The sequence below is a fragment of the Gadus morhua genome, chromosome 20, assembly GCF_902167405.1.
Source record: "Gadus morhua chromosome 20, gadMor3.0, whole genome shotgun sequence".
In the NCBI taxonomy this organism is placed as follows: domain Eukaryota; kingdom Metazoa; phylum Chordata; class Actinopteri; order Gadiformes; family Gadidae; genus Gadus; species Gadus morhua.
The window spans coordinates 5,451,510-5,471,875 of NC_044067.1; the positions used below are offsets into that span (position 1 = coordinate 5,451,510).

At 47.9% G+C, this 20,366-nt stretch overlaps 1 protein-coding gene across 1 annotated transcript in view; it reads right to left on the reverse strand.

Annotated features, from left to right (window-relative positions):
• Positions 1 to 1,347: 1,347 nt before the first annotated feature.
• Positions 1,348 to 20,366, reverse strand: part of thsd7ba (thrombospondin, type I, domain containing 7Ba) — a 116,254-nt gene continuing 97,235 nt past the window's right edge. Inside the window, exons 20-29 of the mRNA XM_030343939.1 lie at positions 19,357 to 19,472; positions 18,811 to 18,928; positions 15,613 to 15,758; positions 13,536 to 13,707; positions 9,469 to 9,642; positions 7,794 to 7,889; positions 6,032 to 6,114; positions 4,953 to 5,145; positions 4,524 to 4,611; positions 1,348 to 3,628 (exon numbers count right to left, since the gene is read on the reverse strand). Of these exons, the coding sequence (XP_030199799.1) occupies positions 3,547 to 3,628; positions 4,524 to 4,611; positions 4,953 to 5,145; positions 6,032 to 6,114; positions 7,794 to 7,889; positions 9,469 to 9,642; positions 13,536 to 13,707; positions 15,613 to 15,758; positions 18,811 to 18,928; positions 19,357 to 19,472 (1,268 nt within the window). The 3' untranslated portion in view covers positions 1,348 to 3,546. The remainder of the gene's footprint in view (positions 3,629 to 4,523; positions 4,612 to 4,952; positions 5,146 to 6,031; positions 6,115 to 7,793; positions 7,890 to 9,468; positions 9,643 to 13,535; positions 13,708 to 15,612; positions 15,759 to 18,810; positions 18,929 to 19,356; positions 19,473 to 20,366) is intronic.

Sequence of the window (20,366 nt, forward strand, 5' to 3'; positions counted from 1 at the left end):
TTGAATAATTTTATTTATTTCCAGGGATTATCTTGCTGGTGCTTGGTGGGGGTGCTTGACGATTTAGATTCAGAAGTAACACCTTAACCTGAAAACACATCAGACAGTGAAACAAGCCTACAGAAAGCGCCAGACACGAGATGTGGCGTTGTCACGGCTAGTGACACGTGTGTGCTACATTCAATTGCGCAACGGATTCCCATTCCATGGACCCATAAACCTGCAGCTACTATGAACCCATTGCCAACAGATAAAATGCTGGCGCAAGTAGAGAGAGCCGGATATCTTAAAAAGATTATAAATGTTACAGCCTTATACATTTAGATTGGGCTATGATGAGGACATTTCTATTCAAAACAATGAAATAGTAATGGATTAAATGTTAATTAAAAATGATAGAGAGGCTGTTATAGCCATGGAATAAATAATACAGCTCCAAAACAGTAGCCAACAAAGCGAAAGTGATCTCATCTATTTCACAATGAATAGGACCCAAGGGCATGCTACAGCTAAAATCCATGTGTACAATAGGACACCTATGGGTTCTTTATTGGCCTAATTGATAAACCATTCAAGGTTTCATTTCCATTTTATTTTCAAGACAATTCAAATTTGTCAGTGTTAAATGGGCCCCAAATATGGCCCTATTTGAACGTATTTTCCCACACCTTGCAGCAAAAAGTACGGCCAACCTTTCTCTGTTCCTTGAAATATTACACTCAAGCTCAGCTTAAAAAATCCTCCAGTCCAGTAATTGAACTGGAGGCAATGGTTGAAGCATGATTTAAACTAAACCTCATTCTCCCCCCCCCCCCCCCAGAGACGATCCCCCGAACCCTGAAGACAATTACAAACTCCACCCTTGGCGGTGTCAGCCACTTACAGTGGATGAATTGGACATGACAGGGTCCTGCAGCCCTTTAGCCCCGCATCAGGCAGCCTCGTCACCGCCGTCCTGATCCCCCCCTCCTCATAACCGACCGCGGCGCCCGTAAATAAATGAATTAGATCGGACAAAAAGATTTTAATACCGATTCCAATCGAGCCCTGGGGTCTATCAGAAGGGTGGGGGAGGGGGCTGGCAGCACCGTGAGTCTTATCAGCCCCCCTTTTATACGCACGGCAGAGGCTCGGGGCCTCGGAGGAATGGCCATCAGAAGGTAATTATAGGCATGGAGACAAGAGAACAGAGGAGTCAATGGAGATCACCGTGGGATGCAAGCAAAGTGAATCTCATCAAGATCGACTCGCACCTCGCTGCTCCCCGTCTCTCGGTCTGAAGGAACAGGGCTGAATGGCACTCGTAGAGACTCCCGTGACATGGAAGAAAGATGCAGTCGCCCCGCGTAGAATGTACAACAATTTATTTGCCTTTGTCACCATCTCTTTCCCCAACCAGATACACACGATAGACACACAAATGGTTTGATATCAGTGTAAATAATGGTTTAACATACAGTCCAAATACTCTGTAATAACGGCCATGAAAATGATAAGTCTGACATGACAGGCCTCAAAGTGGTTGGCTGCAACCTCTAATAGAGAAGATATCAGAAGGCGGCCAATCATTTGGTCTTTGAGAAATCCATAACACGTTGGTCATGTCCCAAATGAAATATCTTGAACGTCATCTGTATTCTGTCATTTTGACGAGCCAAATATCAATGGAAACATATCTAAAGTAAACAGCAATCAAATGTTTTGGTACCATGTAAAACGGGGTCATTGCAAGGTCACTTGTAGCTTCAAACCAGAAAAGATCAAGCATGCATACATACAATGGCTGTTGAAATAGAATCGTTCTTGAACGATTCTAACAACCAGATAGATTATAGTTATTTGTGAAAAAACTTTTGGGATTCACAATTGAAAAATAAATTTAAAAGAAACAACGAAACTCAATTGGTTAAGCGGTACACTTAAGTGCAAGAAGACAACCTATGATTACAGTTTAAAAAAATATGCATGAATTTTCAATTCTGGGTCTGATGAATAATGCGGTCAGCAGTTTGAGATTATTTGGGTTCAGAGGATGCAGTGATTTGTAAAGAGTGCTGGTGGAAAGCATTGCCATACTACCGGGCTGTAAGTGATTTGAATTTGAAGCACTCCTCTGGTCTGGACTGCATAAAAGATCACCCTTTTCCGCTCTTTATTTTGTTGTTGTCATGGCAGCAGAATGAAAGATTTATAGAAAACACAAATTAAGAATGAATAAGAAGAATAAATCATCAGCATAAACCCACATTGTCTTCATCGTGAAAAACGACAAATATCCATGGTAAATAAATATATAAATAAATACATTCAAGTCAATCACTTAGTTCTTTCAATTACCATGAGTACATGGTCCCTGATGTTGTGCTGAACAGATTCACAGATTTAAAACACCTAGATGGCATTATGCGATTCATTTCCTTACAAACAAAACCAAACCACTTTTAAATGTAATTTAGTCATACCTTTGACGAGAGTTGGGAGAAATTGTGGGTCACTATGTTAGTACTAAAAGAAAAAGTCAAGGCAAGCTTGCATTTGGTTTACTCAGAATCCCTACACACACATGCATGCACACAAACGCACGCACAATCACCCACACACACACAATCAACCATACCCACAACCAAATATGGCATCGTAAACATAAACACAATTCAACCCACCGTTACAGTTTAAACACTAGAAAAGTTGTTTGAAATAAAATCAAGAAACAGAAAAATGAATAAGCACTAATGTAGTGCATAGAGCTCTTTTTCTTTTCGATCAGTTTGTCAAACAAAGGCTTTGTTTCACAACATGGGACCTATTGAGATATCTTTAAAAGTCCCACAAATCAAACATCCACATGTTCCATTGGTCCAACTTCCCCAGTCTCTGAACTGTGTCTGCCTCACCAAGGCGACGGATGCCTGTCTCTAGCCCACAAGTGTGCCTGTCTCCATCACACAGGTGCCTGTCTCCACCACACAGGTGCCTGTCTCCACCACACAGGTGCCTGTCTCCATCACACAGGTGCCTGTCTCCATCACACAGGTGCCTGTCTCCACCACACAGGTGCCTGTCTCCAGCAAACAGGAACCCTCCTTGGGGTTGGAGGAATCTGCGTTTAGTCCCTAACACACCTCTTCACGAAGGCATCTCGATGCGTACAAAGTCCACAAGAGAACATTTTCTCTGTACGTTATAGTCTGTCAAAAGAGTTTTAGAGACTGAAATCCAATCATTCGGGACGACACGATAGCATTTTGGACACGATGGGACTACGGCCGTCGGGTTCGTCCCGTGTTCGAGAGCACGGGACGGGTCAGTCTTTAAACTTGTTGCTCAACCCACGAGGCGTGACGCGTCCGCTGGTCGCCGAACGTCCGGCTAATGACCGCCACCGACCCCGGAGCAACAGTGGTACGGACAGACCAACAGCCAGATGGAGTGGGTGGGTGGTAGGCAATGCGGTGTGGGAAAAGAGTCTGCAGGGAGGGGGGGGGGGGGGTCTGCGTCTGTTCCGGGCCAGCTGCGTTTTCTCGCGGAGGTGAACGAGAGGCGGGGTCACATGTCGGCGTCGCCGTCGTAGGCCAGGGTCAGCGCCTTCTGGGGCGGGGAGGACGACTTGGGGGGCTTGAAGGGTTTACTGCGGAGACAGGAGAAGAAGACGGAGGGGGCGTGACACGACACAAGCGTGAGATTTAATCGGATCACATTTAACGGAGCGGCACGGACGACAGTCGGGCCTAACTGTGACACTCGTACTCGATGAGGGGTTTCATGAGCGTGTTGTCTGCGTTACAGGTCTGATGGCTCGCGAACCGTTTGCTCATCCACTCCGAACCGCGGTGACATCGCGGCGTAAATCAACGGCTTTCTCACCGCACGCGTCTCAAATGAAGCGCATCGAGTGACAATGTCGCAATTTTCTGCGCCGTCTCTGGCCCATGAAACGAGTCAAACGGATATGTAAGTCCGTCCGCACAGCCTTATTCTGACGAGCGTCTGTGAGGCAGATGAAGTCAACAAAGCTTCGCTGCTGTAACGGCTTGACACAGATGGCGACCCAACACTGATGCCTGAGTAAATCCTAAGTGTAGAATTGGCGGCCAAAAGTGACATGACGGTTCTGTGGACTATTTTTGTACGCTACAAAAGTCGGTAAGGCACCAAATGTAGTCATTGTTTACCATGGCGTTTGCTAGTCAGGCCAAACAAATATAGGAAAAATATATATTTTCAAAATAAGTTCATAAAAGCATAATATTTTATGGTGGCCCCTGTGATGGAAAGGTGGGTTGTTTACTTTTAATAATTTAAACTTTGTTTCCAATTCCTTGTATTGTCTAGCAACCCTACATGTTCCTAGAGTTGTCTAACATTAACTACCCCTTGTGCCCTAGGTAAACCGTTCAGAAGGGAGCAGGGATTCCTCTGCTTGATGAGAACCCAGACAACTCTGTCCTTAGCTAACATTTCCCTGATTTGATGAAATCTCTAAAGTAAAACATTTAGACATCCAGAGGAATAAAGATACATACCAGAGCAGGAATGATACAGTAATTACAAACAGTATTAGGATGAATCCAACCGCAGTGACGCCGTAAACCCACAGCCTAAGTCTTCCATCTGTTAAAGCAGAAAACACAGACGCTTTAATCCCGTCCATAGATTAGAAATAATACGAATATTTCTTCAGCAAGCCTCACAGGCGAGGGTTTCTGCCCAAGAAACTCTGCTTTAGAATCACACATCCGTGAAAGATAATCAATTAAAATAGTTTAATACTATAATTAATAAACTAATACAACTACCTAAAATGATCAAATTAATAATAAACACAACATTCCTACTAATATAGGACAGGCATTTTGAACAAGTTTTGAGACCCCTCCTGCCATTTTGAATGAGAACAACGGTCGGGAATGTCTCTTATACACGGAAACCGGCCCCGACACGGTGGTCAGTACCTGGGCCCACGGGTCGCAAAGACCACTCACTGAAGAAGTCCTGGGTGTGTGGCGGTCCCGGTCGGAACCTCCCGGAGTTGGTCTTCACGTCGGCCTTCTTGTGGTCCGCGCCCGGAGTTCTGGTGCAGTAGTCCAGGAAACCGTGCGCAGTCATCACCTCCGTGTAACCGCGCTCACACCCGCACACCCCACTCTGTCTCCGTCAGGGGAGGGAGAGGGGGAGAGGGGGAGAGGGAGAGATTTAAGGCTAACCCTGACACTCGGTGGCAGTGATAGCTGATTTATGATTCTACTTTCGAAATGCCACTATACATTGAGACGTGGAGCACATCGATGACGGGATCTACACTTTCGATGAAACGAGTTCTTCAACGGATGAATTTCAGAATATTTGTATGATGCCAAACTATGAAACAGTCAAGTTGTAGTCTCAATGAGTAAGATTGAGACCTTCACAGTTATCAGGCAAGACACTACATAAAACTTAAGTAAGCCACAAGCTAGTTGAAAAGAAACAAATTGCGGCTTTGAACACAAAAATGTAATACGTGTTGTATGTATATCGGCGTAGTTACTTTGGTTTGAGTTATTTCACCATGAAGGTCCTACATTAGTCATACAACTCATTTCACAACTCAACTTACTTTCAGTTACAATTGACATCCACTAGGGGGCAGTACAGCTTAAACGTCCATTGCTGCCCAACAAACCTCATGCAGCCCCGGCAGCTGCATGTGCACGACTAAACCTACATCGTTCAACAGCTATTATCTGGTTAACTTCTAGCTGTGTGTGTGTGTGTGTGTGTGTGTGTGTGTGTGTGTGTGTGTGTGTGTGTGTGTGTGTGTGTTTATGTTTTTAGAGAACTTTATAGTTTCAAAGCTGGAGTGAATGAATCGAAGCACAAGCACATGCATGCCAGACAAGCGCGCGCACACACACACACACACACACACACACACACACACACACACACACACACACACACACACACACACACACACACACACACACACACACACACACACACACACACACACACACACACACGAAGCCTGTGGGTGGGGCATCGATCTTACCGGTGTGCAACGGGAGAAAGGTTTGGTGCACGGAGGGTGACAGTAGCGCACCGTGGTTGGGCTGTTCTGAGAGAAGCACCCCCCTGGAGGAACACACACACACACACGTAGTTAGACACACAAACACACATGTATGCACACACACGAACACACAGTCAGACGCAGAAATACAGTTACAGACACACACACACGCACAAACGTACACAGTCACAGACACACGTATGCACACACACACACACACACACACACACACACACACACACACACACACAAACACAGATACAGTCAAAGACACACACAATCGTATACAGACACAGACACACACATTATCACCACTGCACCGTTGATCAGCGACTGAACGGTGTGTCATGCCAGATGAATGACGAGACGGACCTTATCAGGCCGCCTGATCAACCTGGGGAACATTTTAATTCCACCGTGGCACAATTGTGTGTCAAAATATAGAAGAGTGATGCCTCTGGTTCCTCCCGCTCAGCGTGGCGAGACGGAGGGGGCGAGAGAGAACAAAGAGAGAGAGAGAACAAAGAGAGAGAGAGAGAGAGAGAGAGAGAGAGAGAGAGAGAGAGAGAGAGAGAGAGAACAAAGAGAGAGAGAGAGAGAGAGAGAGAGAGAGAGAGAGAGAGAGAGAGAGAGAGAGAGAGAGAGAGAGGGGGTGAGACAGGGACAGGGAAAGAGGGAGGGAGAGAGAGCGCTGGGGTGAGAGGCTATTAGAGAGGAAGAGAGAGCGAGAGGGAGAAGGAGAGAGGGAAAGGTAGGAAGAGAGAGATGGGGTTGAGAGGGTGACAGAGAGCGAGCGAGAGAGGAGGAGAGAGGGAGAGCTGGGGGTGAGAGGCTGAGAGAGAGGAAGAGAGAGCGAGACACCGAGGGGAAGGTGTGGAAGGGGGGGGCGGATTACTCCTGCTGCGTGTGCATTCGGTGAGGACAGGTTCTTAGTTCCTCACAGCATTAAGATCTCCTCTTACCCTCCATTTAAAGCGCAGCTCCCCCAAAGAGCACCACCCAGGCTCGCCTTTCCCTGCCCAAAGCCCCCTCTCCCCCCCCCCCTCCGTACCACCCATGCGTGCGTTTACCATTCCAGCGTTTCCCGCGCCTGCATGTGCTACTTCATTTCCAACCAATACAAATGCGTGATTATATTTATATGGATCCCTTGCCGGCAGAGTCGCAGGCTTATTGATCACTTATGTTTGTGGGGGGAGCAGAAATCAATGAGCGTTCTGCAGAACGGGAAGATCAAATAAGAAGGTGTTAACTTCCAGAGGAACACTGCACCAAAACGTCCCCCTCACTAAATGATGCTCCTGGCACGCATCTTTATGGGTGTCTCCCCAGTCCATGACTGGACACTCTGTATGTGTGCGACGATGTGTGTGTGCGCGCGCACTTGTGTGTGTGTGACCATGTGTGTACGCGTGAAGGTATGTGTGCATGTATCACAGAGGAAAAAAAAAGAGCAGATAACTTCAGCTGATTGCAGTTTGTTATTTCCCCTGGCATCAATCGTGCATGCGTGCGCACGTTTGTGTGTGTGTGTGCTGGTGCATGTATGCGTGTCTGCGTGCATGTGTGCGTGTCTGCGTGCATGTGTGCGACGGGCGGCACGTGCGTTTCCGTGTGTGTGTTTTGCGTGTGCGCATGTGTGTGTGCATCTGTGCGTGCGTGCAGGTGCGTGTGTACATGAGCATGCGTGTGCGTGCGTGCGCTTGAGCCTCCATGCGGTGCGCGTGCGCCCCGGGCCCACCTGTGACGTTGAGGCCGTCGGAGCGCTGGCACCACACCTCCCTGGCGTTGTCCCTCCAGCCGCCCGTCCGCCAGTGGAAGTCGTAGCACCGCCCCCCTTGACCAGGGGCAGAGCCAGCAGCACAGAAGCTCATTAGCCGTCGGCGCTGGCTCACGCGCTCAGCCATGACTACAGGCTGCCCGTGCACATCAGACAGCCAAGCCCCCTACTCCTTCTCCAACAGTCGCCCAGAGCCAGCCCCTCACTCTCAGCAGCCCTGACCACTCTGGCACACCACTAGGGGTATAAATAGGATTTATTTCTCTGTTGTGTGTTGTGGGATAGATGATGGTTGTTATCAATATGAACAGAATATATACATTGATGTATTCTGTTAAACCTAAATATATTCAGCTAACCCTAAATATGTATCTCAACAGGATATATCTTTGTATATATTTTCGGTAGAGAGTATATTTATGCCAACGGTTGCCATGCAGAAAGCCGCTTGTTTGTTTGGTCTCTTCTTTCCTCTAACCCTAACCACTCGCTTATTTTCTGTCGTGCACCAGAGTCAAATAAATGTGAGGCATAAAAAGAGATGAAAGAGGGCTGCTGGAGAGATGGGCTTTTGTTTTATTAAAGAAGTGCTCCGCCTTCCTGGCGGGTGCTTTTGGGTCAGAGCTGGTTCCTGTGGAGGCTTGGTCAGGGACAATGCAGTCCCTCTCATCCCTTCAGTTAAACATTGAAGAACAAACAGCAGGGAAAGCAACAAGTGCGCTTTTTGATTGCCTCCGGTTTGCGAAGGTGAAGTCACTTGCCACAAATTTGTACGGCACACAATGTTAAACAATCCGCTCGCTGGATCAGAAAGAGAAAATCGCAATCGCCTGAAAGAGCCCATGAACTCGCAACGCGTTTCATCATAGTCTTTCTGAACTTTCGATTCATACTAAAATAAAAAATAAAACCCAACCCAAGCAGGGTCTCAAATTCACAGTTCAAAGTATGCTCCCGGACATGGTTTGAGCTGTAGAAGACTCAGGACTACAGTTGGACCTGGGTCGTGCTCAGGTTTGAAAGTTGAAGCATGTTTAAAACGTGCAAAAGGTCTGCTAGGACCTCTGTTCAAAGTAATGTGTACCTTTAGAGTAGTAAGTACTTTGCATCTGTACAAGTACTGGGTGCCCTAACAGGGAAACATAGGTTTGCTGTGTACCTTTACAAAGTTAAATACTTTGTACCTTTATAGAGATAAGTGCTGTGTAACTTTACAGAGTACTATGTACCTTCACAAAGATAAGAACTGCGTGCCTTTACTGGCAAACATAAGTGTGCTGCGCACCTGTGCATGGTTAAGTACTGCATGACTTTACAGGGAAACATGAGTGTACTGCGTTCCTTTAAAGAGTTAGGTACTGCGTACCTTTACAGAGTTAAGTACCGCATACAGGGAAACATGAGTGTACTGCGTTCCTTTACAGAGTTAGATACTGCGTACCTTTACAGAGTTAAGTACCGCGTACAGGGAAACATGAGTGTACTGCGTTCCTTTACAGAGTTAGATACTGCGTACCTTTACAGAGTTAAGTACCGCATACAGGGAAACATGAGTTTGCTGTGTACCTTTACAGAGTTAGGTACTATGTGCCTTTACAGAGTTAAGTACTGAGGTCCTTTACAGAGCCAAGTGTACCTGTGCAGGGCTGGGTCTGGAACACCTGTCGGGGGCAGCTGTCCTGGTTCTCCAGAACCTGGATGATGACGGCCCGGGAGCGAGCCTGACGCCCAGTGGTCTCGAAGCTCCGCCCCTCCAGGCAGGTCAGCTGACAGGAGCTCCATGACGACCACTCCGTCAGATGACAGTCTCCTTGGGTGGGGGGAGGACAATGTACAAAAGAATGAAGCATTAACGGCCCATGTCCACAAATGTTTGTTTTCTGAGGGTCTTTTTGCAACTGTTTAACAGTTTTCAAATGTTTTAAAAAGTTTTTATCGACATTTTTCAGAAGGCGCCGATGTCGTCACTGTCACTCCTTTTTCAGGCAACCAATCGTATATGAGAGGGGGCGGGACTCGTCACCCTTGCAACCAAGAAAATGGAGGAGAGACTCGTTCTGGCCGTGTCCGTCGATCCGGATCTATCGGATACGTCCGTCAGAAATCTCGACAGAGATAGTCGGTGCTCATGGTGCGAAAATTATGTCAAACAAATAAAAATGAATATAAATAATAAAAAGCAAAGGGACGACATCGGTCTATCATAGAAAATGGGGGTTAGAGTGGTGATATGTTGGAGTCAAAACCCGGGTTGAAAATCAAAAATCCTCTCGCATCACAAGCGCTTCATCCACGTGCTGCCGAGCGCCCGGATAGCGCTGTTCCGCTAGAGAACCACGGGGCCACGGGTTATAAACCATGCACCACGGCCACTGGTGATTATGAAAGCAGTGCTGTTTCTCAGACGAACAATTGTTTTTGTTTTTGTACTCAACTTTGCCTCTGAACCACGTCGTCGGGAAAAACATTTTTAAGTGCCTTCCGGGCGAGAGAGTGGAAAATTAGAAGCGGATCCAGCCGTTTCCCCAGACGTCTGCGGCAGATAATGTGCCCGACGCAAACAAATAACTCAAGACGGCAGCGGCGCGCGCCGGAAAAAGAAATAATGAATCACGCAGGCTATAAATTACACAAGGCGCTCCGTAACTCAAAGGAGCGTGGACGAGCAGCGCCATCCAACATTGAAATTCATCTGTCATTAAAAACAAAAGCAAACAACTGAACCAAGACCAAAGAAACACGACAACAAGACAAACACAACGACCGAGGGAAGTGTCGGCTCGCTGGCGGGGAGACTGATCGGCTCTGTGACGGACGGACGAGGGATCAATCTATTCTGCGGGCGCCATAAATAACACAGAGGCGTCCTCCCGGCTCAAGGTCGAGACCGGCTATCCTCTCTCTGGCTAAGGACGCCGGCGCCTGATAAGTTCATCCGGAGCTGCATAGCCGCCGCAGCTCAGCTGAGCCCTTTGATCGCCCGCCCCCCCCCCACACACACACACAGACTACCCACACCCCCCCAACCCGACCCTCCATTAACCACTATCTGTGGACTGAAGCGTCTCATTATGCTTCATCTTGGTGGGGATCCGTTCAGTCATTCAGTCGTGGTATGAGCCACACACACGCAGACACACACACAAAGACACAGACAGACACACAGACACACAGACACACATAAAGGCACACCCATAAAGACACAAACACCCACAGAGACACACACAAAATCAGGCACCCTGTTACCAGGATGAGCCTTGCGGCGGTGGAAGGATTGGAGGCAGTGGTGGGATGTGAGCAAGGCCGTTGGCCTGAATTTATTCAGGTACAAAGAAATGGTCCGTATGGAGGCAAAAATGAATGAACAAAAACCGAAATCAATAATTCAAAATAACTCAACATCTAAACATTCAATAATCCAAAAACCGTCTTCCCCTCGGCACTAATGAAGCCCTTGGCTGGCCTAAGGGCCAGGTGTTGTCACCAGCTCACCTCAGACCCTTCTGCCCCACCTACATGATTTGCACCCGAATATATCCTACCTGGCCCAAACCATCCCACTCTTAATTCAATTAACCCTCCCCTACACATTTCTGATTTACCTATCCCCACCCCTAGTTACACCCCTTACTACCGACCTATTTGTCTAAACCCCATCCTTACCCCCTACTTCCCTGACACCTAAAATATTCCTCAAGTACCCCACCTCTCTCCCCACACACTTGGTCTCGCCCGTCTGACGTCACCCCCGCAACGCACAAATGTTCTTCCGGACTTCACGTCGGGTCCTCCCGCAGCCCCCGACACCCGGAAGCCAGCGCAACCGTAATGTGAGTGTTTTTTTACGATGTCCTTGTTTGTGCCATGTCCCATGACAGGCTTCCTCCTAACGTATGTTTTTTGTGTGTTGCAGGTGGCGTCATGAAAGTGTTTGAATGTTTAACTGTGTGCGTTTAATAAAAAGGGTACTTGTAAATCCCGGTGTCAGTCCTGTTTGTGTCCATTGCCTGTGGTAACGGGCAGCCGCACCGTTACACACACACACACACACACACACACACACACACACACACACACACACACACACACACACACACACACACACACACACACACACACACACACACACACACACACACACACACACACACACACACACACACACACCAAACACTCATACACACATGCCACGCTAAACACACAGACACACACAAACTCTCAAGTGCATAAGATATTTATATCAAAAAGAGAACAGAACAGAAGCGACTTAGACAGACACACAGGCACTAAGCATACAAAGCTCGAAGCACACGCCAACTCGCAAGATACATCCAAGGGGGGGCTAAATATACGGCCTTATGTAAACACACATTGTCGTTATTCTTTCTAAGTATTGTCTGTTTTCCCCAACTAAGCGGTTGTGTTTGTACACAGCTGTGTGGCTTATTACACAAAACCAATGCAATCCCAGGTTGGATCGGCGCCATGATATGAAGTCGCATGAGAGAATGCATAAAATGAGGTGACTTTGGGGGTCCTTCGGCGCAAAACAATGGAGGAATCGAACTGGCAATCGAATGAGCCATCCGCGATCCACTGTTGCCCGCAAGATAGCTCAGCGACTCGCGCTCGGTTCTTTTAAGAGGCACCAAAGACTCAAATAGATCCTCATGGACTGCGACACGACGAAACACAGATTATTATTGCGAGTTCTCTACATGGCCGAAATTGAAGCAGGGGACCTTCGTTGCGATACAAACCATGCAAGGGGCCCTGGCCGATGATTGTGTTTGGTAGCGAGGAGCTATGGTTATTCAATGTTATAAATACATTGGAGATTGAAAAATAAATGAAATATTGGCCTCCCAGGTGCAGGGTAAAATGGCTCTTCGATTTCACCTCTGGGGAGTCGGCCTCCGAGCGAATAAAAGCTTCAGCTGCGCGACTAAAAGGACATGGTCTCGCTGAGCGAGCCTAGACAGAACAGAAAGTCTGGGAAACAGCGTTGATTAACTGTGTCAAGAACCGCCGGAATGTCAGGAGGAGGTCTTGATTGACATGCAAGTGTGACCAATAGCGGGCCGTATGCCAGCAGCAGAAGTTATAGAAAAACAGCCCCATGGTGGAACAAACGTGAAACAGGATGTATTTTATTAACAGTTACTCAGCGGTCTGCAGACGGAAAAAGATTTGCCGGCGGACTGAACAAACGCATGGATGTAAAAGAGAACTTTAACTATAAGAATAAACCTGACTAGACCTTGTCACGCCAAAGCTACGTCTTCATATCTATGGATGACAATTCTGACAGCCGATGAGCATCGTGTCTTACGTTCCTTGAAGGTGCAGCGTGATTGAGCTTGCTCTACTTATCAGCAGTCCACGCTAAGTCTTTCCCTGTTTCATTTCACTCTTAGGACTCCTCCTGACACAGTGACTTTAACTCTGTGCTGCTATTATCTTACTGCACGCCGTCTTATTATTTTAAGAAGAAGTACTGTTTTTAGTATATGTGTTTAATGTCTCTTATTCATTCTGTATTTTATTCTCTGGTTTTATTCAATTGTTCTGTACAACCCTTGCTTTGTAAAAGGCACTATACAAATAGAGCTATTCAAGTTCTTAAATGGCAGAGTCTGTGGCGGCCGTGGCATGGAGGGAGGGGCAGGGGGGTTAAGTATGGGGAGGCTGGCGATTGGTTACCTGGGCAGGGCACGAAGCAAGGCAGCTCCATCTCCTGCTGGCTGTGGCGCAGCACCCTGTCTCCACACAGACGGTCGGCCACCGGCTGGGTGGAGAGGGTGGAGGAGCCGGTGGCCCACTGCACCACGCACGACAGGCTCCGCCTCCTCATCCCCTCGCCGCAGTCCGCTCCCTGGGGGGCACAACGCGCGCCACATCAACCCTCACGCACACACAAGGCGCTCCGAGAAGAAACTCACACACAGGTACAACAGGTGTGTGAATACATGTGTGTGTGTGTTTGCATGCGCACACACACACACACACACATGTATGCAAGGATGTACAACGCATGAATGTGGGCATACACACACACACACTCACAGACACACACATACACCACAAACCCACACACCAACACCACACACACACACACACACACACACACACACACACACACACACACACTCGAGCACACGCACACACACACACACACACACACACACACACACACACACACACACAAACACGTATCCGAATCAAACCCAAAAGATCTTCGACCATCAATATTAAGGGATGCTTAAAAGCTGATGGTGGATCCGGACCACTGACACATGCTACTCCTCTCCTCCAATGTCTTCTGACGGGGAAGATGCGGCGGCCATCTTTAGCAGGGGAATAGCCCGCAGGCTAACACCGCGCTTTTATCTGCTCGCCATTAAAGTTGATCAAAGGGAAAAACGCACGCTCACATGTGACGTTCACAATTAGTAAACCCCGAAATGATCAGCCGCACAGTGGTGCCTGTTTCCTTTGTTAATCTGCTCGTACGAGGGGGCTGGGGGGGGCGGGGGGGGGCAGGGTGGGGCGGGGAGGACTCCGGGGAGGGGGGGGGGGGGGGAAGGGAACTGGAAGACATTCAATTAAGGCGTCTATTCAGCCTGGATCCAGTACAGAGCCGGCTACATCAAGAGGGAAGCAGCCTTTGGTGGCGCCGGTCGCGTCGTCTGCCTTTGCCAGTGTGTGCTTCTATTAACGCTCCGCGTCTCTTTGTTTTCCTTCGCTCATATATTTTCTTGCTTTCTTATATTTTTGTTTTTTAAAAAGGGATGGGTCTCTGTGTCGAGCAGCACGGCTCATTTGGAAGGGCTGAAGACACGCCCGCGCCTTCTGCATGTTAAAACCACGACTGTGTTTTGAGACTCTGTTGCCTCACCACTACGGGAATACATGATATAAAACGAAGTAAAGAAAAATAAATGGTAGCAAAGGGATTGAGGAAATGTGTAAGAAGCGACTTGTCCCAAGAGTGAGACTAAGTATGCATCGAAGGGGCTGTCGGTCATTTTAAATGACCGACAGCCCAAATGAGACTTAAAGAGCGAGGACAGAAACTAGCGTGAAATATTGAGACTTTGAAACCAAACAACTTCCCTCCCCTGTCTGCCTCCTCCCTCCACACTTCTCTCCACCATTGATAATATTTTATTTCACACACCTGTGATTGACAAGTTAGATGAATGCTTTGAACCAATCAGGGATGTGATGCTCTGATTGGTCAGAAATGACCCGGGAGCGGTCTAAAATCGAAATGGTCTCATACAGAGGCGGGCCCGTTCCGCTTAAAACGGATTTGAGTAACAATACAGTCACTCATAGCTGCAAGATGGCTAGGCCATTTCTAAAATTTTCAACTCAAATAATTGCCCTTAAATCTTACCTACAGCACCTTTAAATTGTACTCACTGTACTATTCATATTTTAAAATACTCTATATTTTTAAACAACCGCAGTGTATAATTTCAAAGTTTGGGTTAGACTTTGTATGATGTAGGTGCTGTACAATATGGTAGTAGTATGGTATTGTTGGATCCACCCTGCTTTTGGAGTGTTGGGGTGGTGATGCAGCCTGACTCTTACTCCCTCCTGGCCTATCATGTGGAAGGACCCAGACCTACCTCCACGGTGCACTGGGACCAGGACCCAGACCTACCTCCATGGTGCACTGGGACCAGGACCCAGACCTACCTCCACGGTGCACTGGGACCAGGACCCAGACCTACCTCCACAGTGCACTGGGACCAGGACCCAGACCTACCTCCACGGTGCACTGGGACCAGGGGCTGAGCAGCCAGGAGTAGCACGGCCTGATGGGACAGGACCTGGTCTGGAGGAGCTGGCCCGGACACGGACGCCCCTCCTCCTCAGCCGGATGGAGGACCCTCCTGGAGCGCGTGGTCTGACCTGGGACAGCACAACACAACACACTGTAACACTGTGACACAACACACTGTAACACAACACACTGTCACATAACACACTGTAACACAACACACTGTCACACAACACACTGTAACATAAAACACTGTCACACAACACACTGTCACATAACACAACACACTGTCACACAACACACTGTAACATAACACAACAAACTAACATAACAACACCGTCACACAACACACTGTCACATAACACAACACACTGTCACACAACACACTGTAACACAACACACTGTAACACAACACACTGTAACACAACACACTGTCACACAACCCACTGTCACACAACACACTGTAACACAACCCACTGTCACACAACACACTAACATAACCCAACACACTGTCACACAACACATTGTCACACAACACACTGTCACACAACACACTGTCACACAACCTACTGTCACACAACCTACTGTAACATAACACAACACACTAACATAACCCAACACACTGTCACACAACACACTAACATAACCCAACACACTGTCACACAACACACTGTCACACAACACACTGTCAAACAACACACTGTCACACAACACACTGCTACATGACACAACACACTGTCACATAACACACTGTAACATAACAACACACTGTCACATAACACACTGTAACATAACAACACACTGTCACATTACACACTGTAATACATAACACACTGTCACACAACACACTGTCACACACATAACACACTGTCACACACATAAAACACTGTCACATATTCAATATATCAATGTCTCAAACAATGTAATGCAACACAACACAATGTAATGTAACACAATTTAACACAAGGTAATTCAATATAAAGCCATGTAATAAAATACAAGACAATATAACAGCATGTCATACAATATAAAACCAGGTACCACAGTAAAATACAACGCAACAAAATGTAGTATTATAACATTATATAATGCAGCACCACGTAATACAATACAACACAGCACAAAGCAATAATCTACAGCAATGCTCCGTCTGGCGAATACATCGAAATAACCAAACAAACAACTTATTTAACAGACAAGAAATTGTGCCAAAAATAAATAAGCAGTTGGTTTCCACCTGGGAAAGTGTTTTTTCTCCCTTTCTGTTCTGCTTTGTAAGCATTGCAGTCTGCTGTAGGGTTCGCACATGATTAAGAGGAATAAATGTAAGGGCCAGTGAAGATATCTATATCAGAGCAACCACATTGAGTTCATTCGCAGATACCTTTGTACAAGTGGTCCTTATTTTTGTCCAGCACAAAATGCTGTATCGTGGTGTAAGTAAGCACTCCCCTATTGGTAAGTCAGCGAGTCCGTCTGCCAGATAGTCATTCAGTCAGTGAGTGAGTTTGGGAGTCAGGGTGATTTGATTGGATTTTATTTTGGGTTATAAAACGTAAACCCTCCCAGAGGTCCAGTACTTGAAGTGCTTATTAACAAAGTGGTTCTGGGTGTTCAAACAAGCAAACACACCAGTCAGTCATGCAGTCAGACGGAGAACAGCGAGTCAGTCTGTCAGTCAGTCAGACACACGGTCGGTCGGTCGGTCATAAAGGCAGTCAGAGAATCAGCATAGTGAGTGAAAGAATGAGTCAGTGACTGTTTGTATTCACTGGTGCCTGGAGGATAGAGGAACAAAAAAAGATGATTCTGCCATTCCAGAAAGATAAAACAAAAGAGGAAAAAAAGACAGACAATGAAATCATAAGAGGAATGCTCCCATGGCGACCAGACAAAACAACATATCAACGCTGGCTGAAACACACACACACACACACACACACACACACACACACACACACACACACACACACACACACACACACACACACACACACACACACACACACACACACACACACACATCCCCACGAATCCCTCACCAGAGCTGACAGAAAGCTGCTTACTGCAGGGACGAGTGCGACAAGAGAGAGCAAGAGAGAGAGATAAAGAGAGATTGATAGATTAGAGGAGAGAGAGAGATGTAATATGCAGAGAAAGGGGGGAAGGATGCGTGTGAGAGAAAGCTGGGAGATGAAGCGGGAGAGAGAGAGAGAGAGAGAGAGAGAGCGAGAGCGAGAGAGAGGGGGAAGATAGAACGAGAGAGAGCGAAGAAAGAGAGAGAGAGACACAGAGAGGGGGAGAGAAGGGCAGAGAGAGAGCGAGAGAGAGTAGGAGAGCGAGAGACAGAGCAGCTAAAGAGAGAGAGAGAGAGGGAAGAGAGAACGAGAGAGAGAAGAGAGAGAGGGAGATTGACAGGAGGGACACAAGAAAAGCGCGGTGTGTGTCTTACGAGCACAAGGCGAGCGCCGGCCGTGAGTGGCATGTGACACGGCGCAGATGAAGAGGACAATTAGCAGGGATGAACTTGAGCGGCTAAAGTCAAGCGCTCCTAACGAGCTGGAATAACAAGAGCGCCTCCTCGAGAGACCGCTGTCGCTGCGGCTGGAGGCACCGCACCGACGATATACAAATAGGTTAACCCCTTCAGTGCCCCCCCCCCCCCAGCCACGCCCCCGCCACTGCCGCCGTCTTCGGCCCGACGCCTGCACGGCCCTTCTCACTAATTGAGGTCTGCACATTCGCCGCTGTAGCGGAATAAATATTTCAGAGGGGCTCATTGAATAGTTAATGACGTCTTTATAAAGGTCTTCATAAAAATCTGGCCCTGTTGTGCTTCAAATATTGACGGTGGGGCGCAAACACGGTGCCCCTGTTAATTGAAGGGCGTGCGGCGATCAGCATGCTAATGGCGTGGCGCGGAAGGCCGTCGCTCGCTCCGCCGACGAGAAACCGCCGCTTGGTTTCGTATAATAAAGCGCGAGATTACCGCCATTAATATTCCAGTGCTTTTGAATGTATTCACGCACAGTTTGGCAGCTGCCCGCGCGGGTCTGACACTGACGGGGTAATGAGGCAGCGGGCTGACGTTGTTGATGTCGAAGGACCCGCTAGCCACAGGTGGGGGGGCTAGCTCTCTGACAGCGTCCTCGCTGGTCGTTGGGGGCTCCATTGGGGGCTCACCTTCGTTGCCGCAGCTGTGCGAACATTCCGTCCAGGGCGACCAATCGGAGAGGAGGCAGCTGACGGGGCAGGAAACCTCGCAGCTCTCGGACAGCTTCCACTCGTTTGGGAGGCCGAGCTGTTTCAAAGTGAAGGCGCAGCATGCGATAGGATGGCTTAAAGGAATCAGGGCAATCAGGGGAAAAGTAACGAAAGCAAGGCTACATTTACATATTAAAAGGATACTCCTAAAAGCATGCCTGCCCACTCGCATTCTAACACGCACACACACACACCACACACACACACACACACACACACACACACACACACACACACACACACACACACACACACACACACACACACACACACACATCCCAACACGCAGACACACACAGACACACCCCCAAACACACATATCCCCCAGACACACTATTTTCATGAAAAGCAAAAAGCATAATTAAAGGGAGACGTTGGAAGGTTACTAAGAGTCTGTAGAGGTTGTCTCCGAAATGGCTGCCAGAACCTCACGGACGCTACTGGCCGGCGGGGAGGAGGACTCACCTGTTGGCACACGCCGGCCTCGAACAGCTTCCCGTCGCTGCGGAAACAGTCCAGCAGGCGCGTGCGGAAGCCCCGCCCACACACGGCGTGGCCACTCAGCTGGCAGGTGCTCCAGTCTGCAGGACACACACACACAAGGGCACACGCACGCACACACACACACACGTTCACACGCACACACACAAACAAACACACACAAGCACAGACACAACGTCTTTCAGTTAATTCTATGGATCTATACCCCCACAAATTATAACTTCTCTCTGAAAGACGTTTGATTTAAATTGACCGTGGGTAAATCTAACCTCCGATTCTCCCAGCGTTATTTATTGGTCAACTAATAACGCAGACGCCATGTGTGAAAGGGCGAGCACCCGCCGGGTGATTCAGGGGCCTGTCCGACTGACTTAACGCGGCCATTGCCCCCCGCCCGGTATAGGAGGAAATGTGGCCGGCTCAGTCCATCGATGTCCCAGGGACGTTCCTTTAAGTGCGGCTTGTTTACAGTCCCACTGCGGAATCTCAATGTGGTCCACCGCTGGGCCCCAACCAGGGCCATTTAAGAACCCTGATTCTGTTTTGTTTTCTTTGCCCGGCCTTGCTGCCATGTTCTTTTAGGGAGAGGAGATTCTGGGTTTATTGGCTGTTTGTGTGGAAACCATGGCTGTCCTGCTGCCTCTAGCTTGTATAGACCTGCTGGCCCAGAGGTAACAGGGCTCACGATGATTGATGTTGACTCGAAAGGGTTTGAGAAGAAAAAAGTGTGAACATTTTATGTAACACCGCCATTGCCGCGACAATCCTGGTGACATCGTGGCAGATCTACAGCCAACCAAGTCGTGTCAACTCCCCCGAGTGTGAACACACACAAGTTGAGGCAGACTCGGGTGTGTGAATGCGGTTCGCTGACACATTATTAAATACAGCTAGGGGATTTAAAGCGTGGATAAATAATAATGCACCAGTGGGGAGGGTTCTTTGTAGAATATACAGCATGAGGAAAAAAGGCT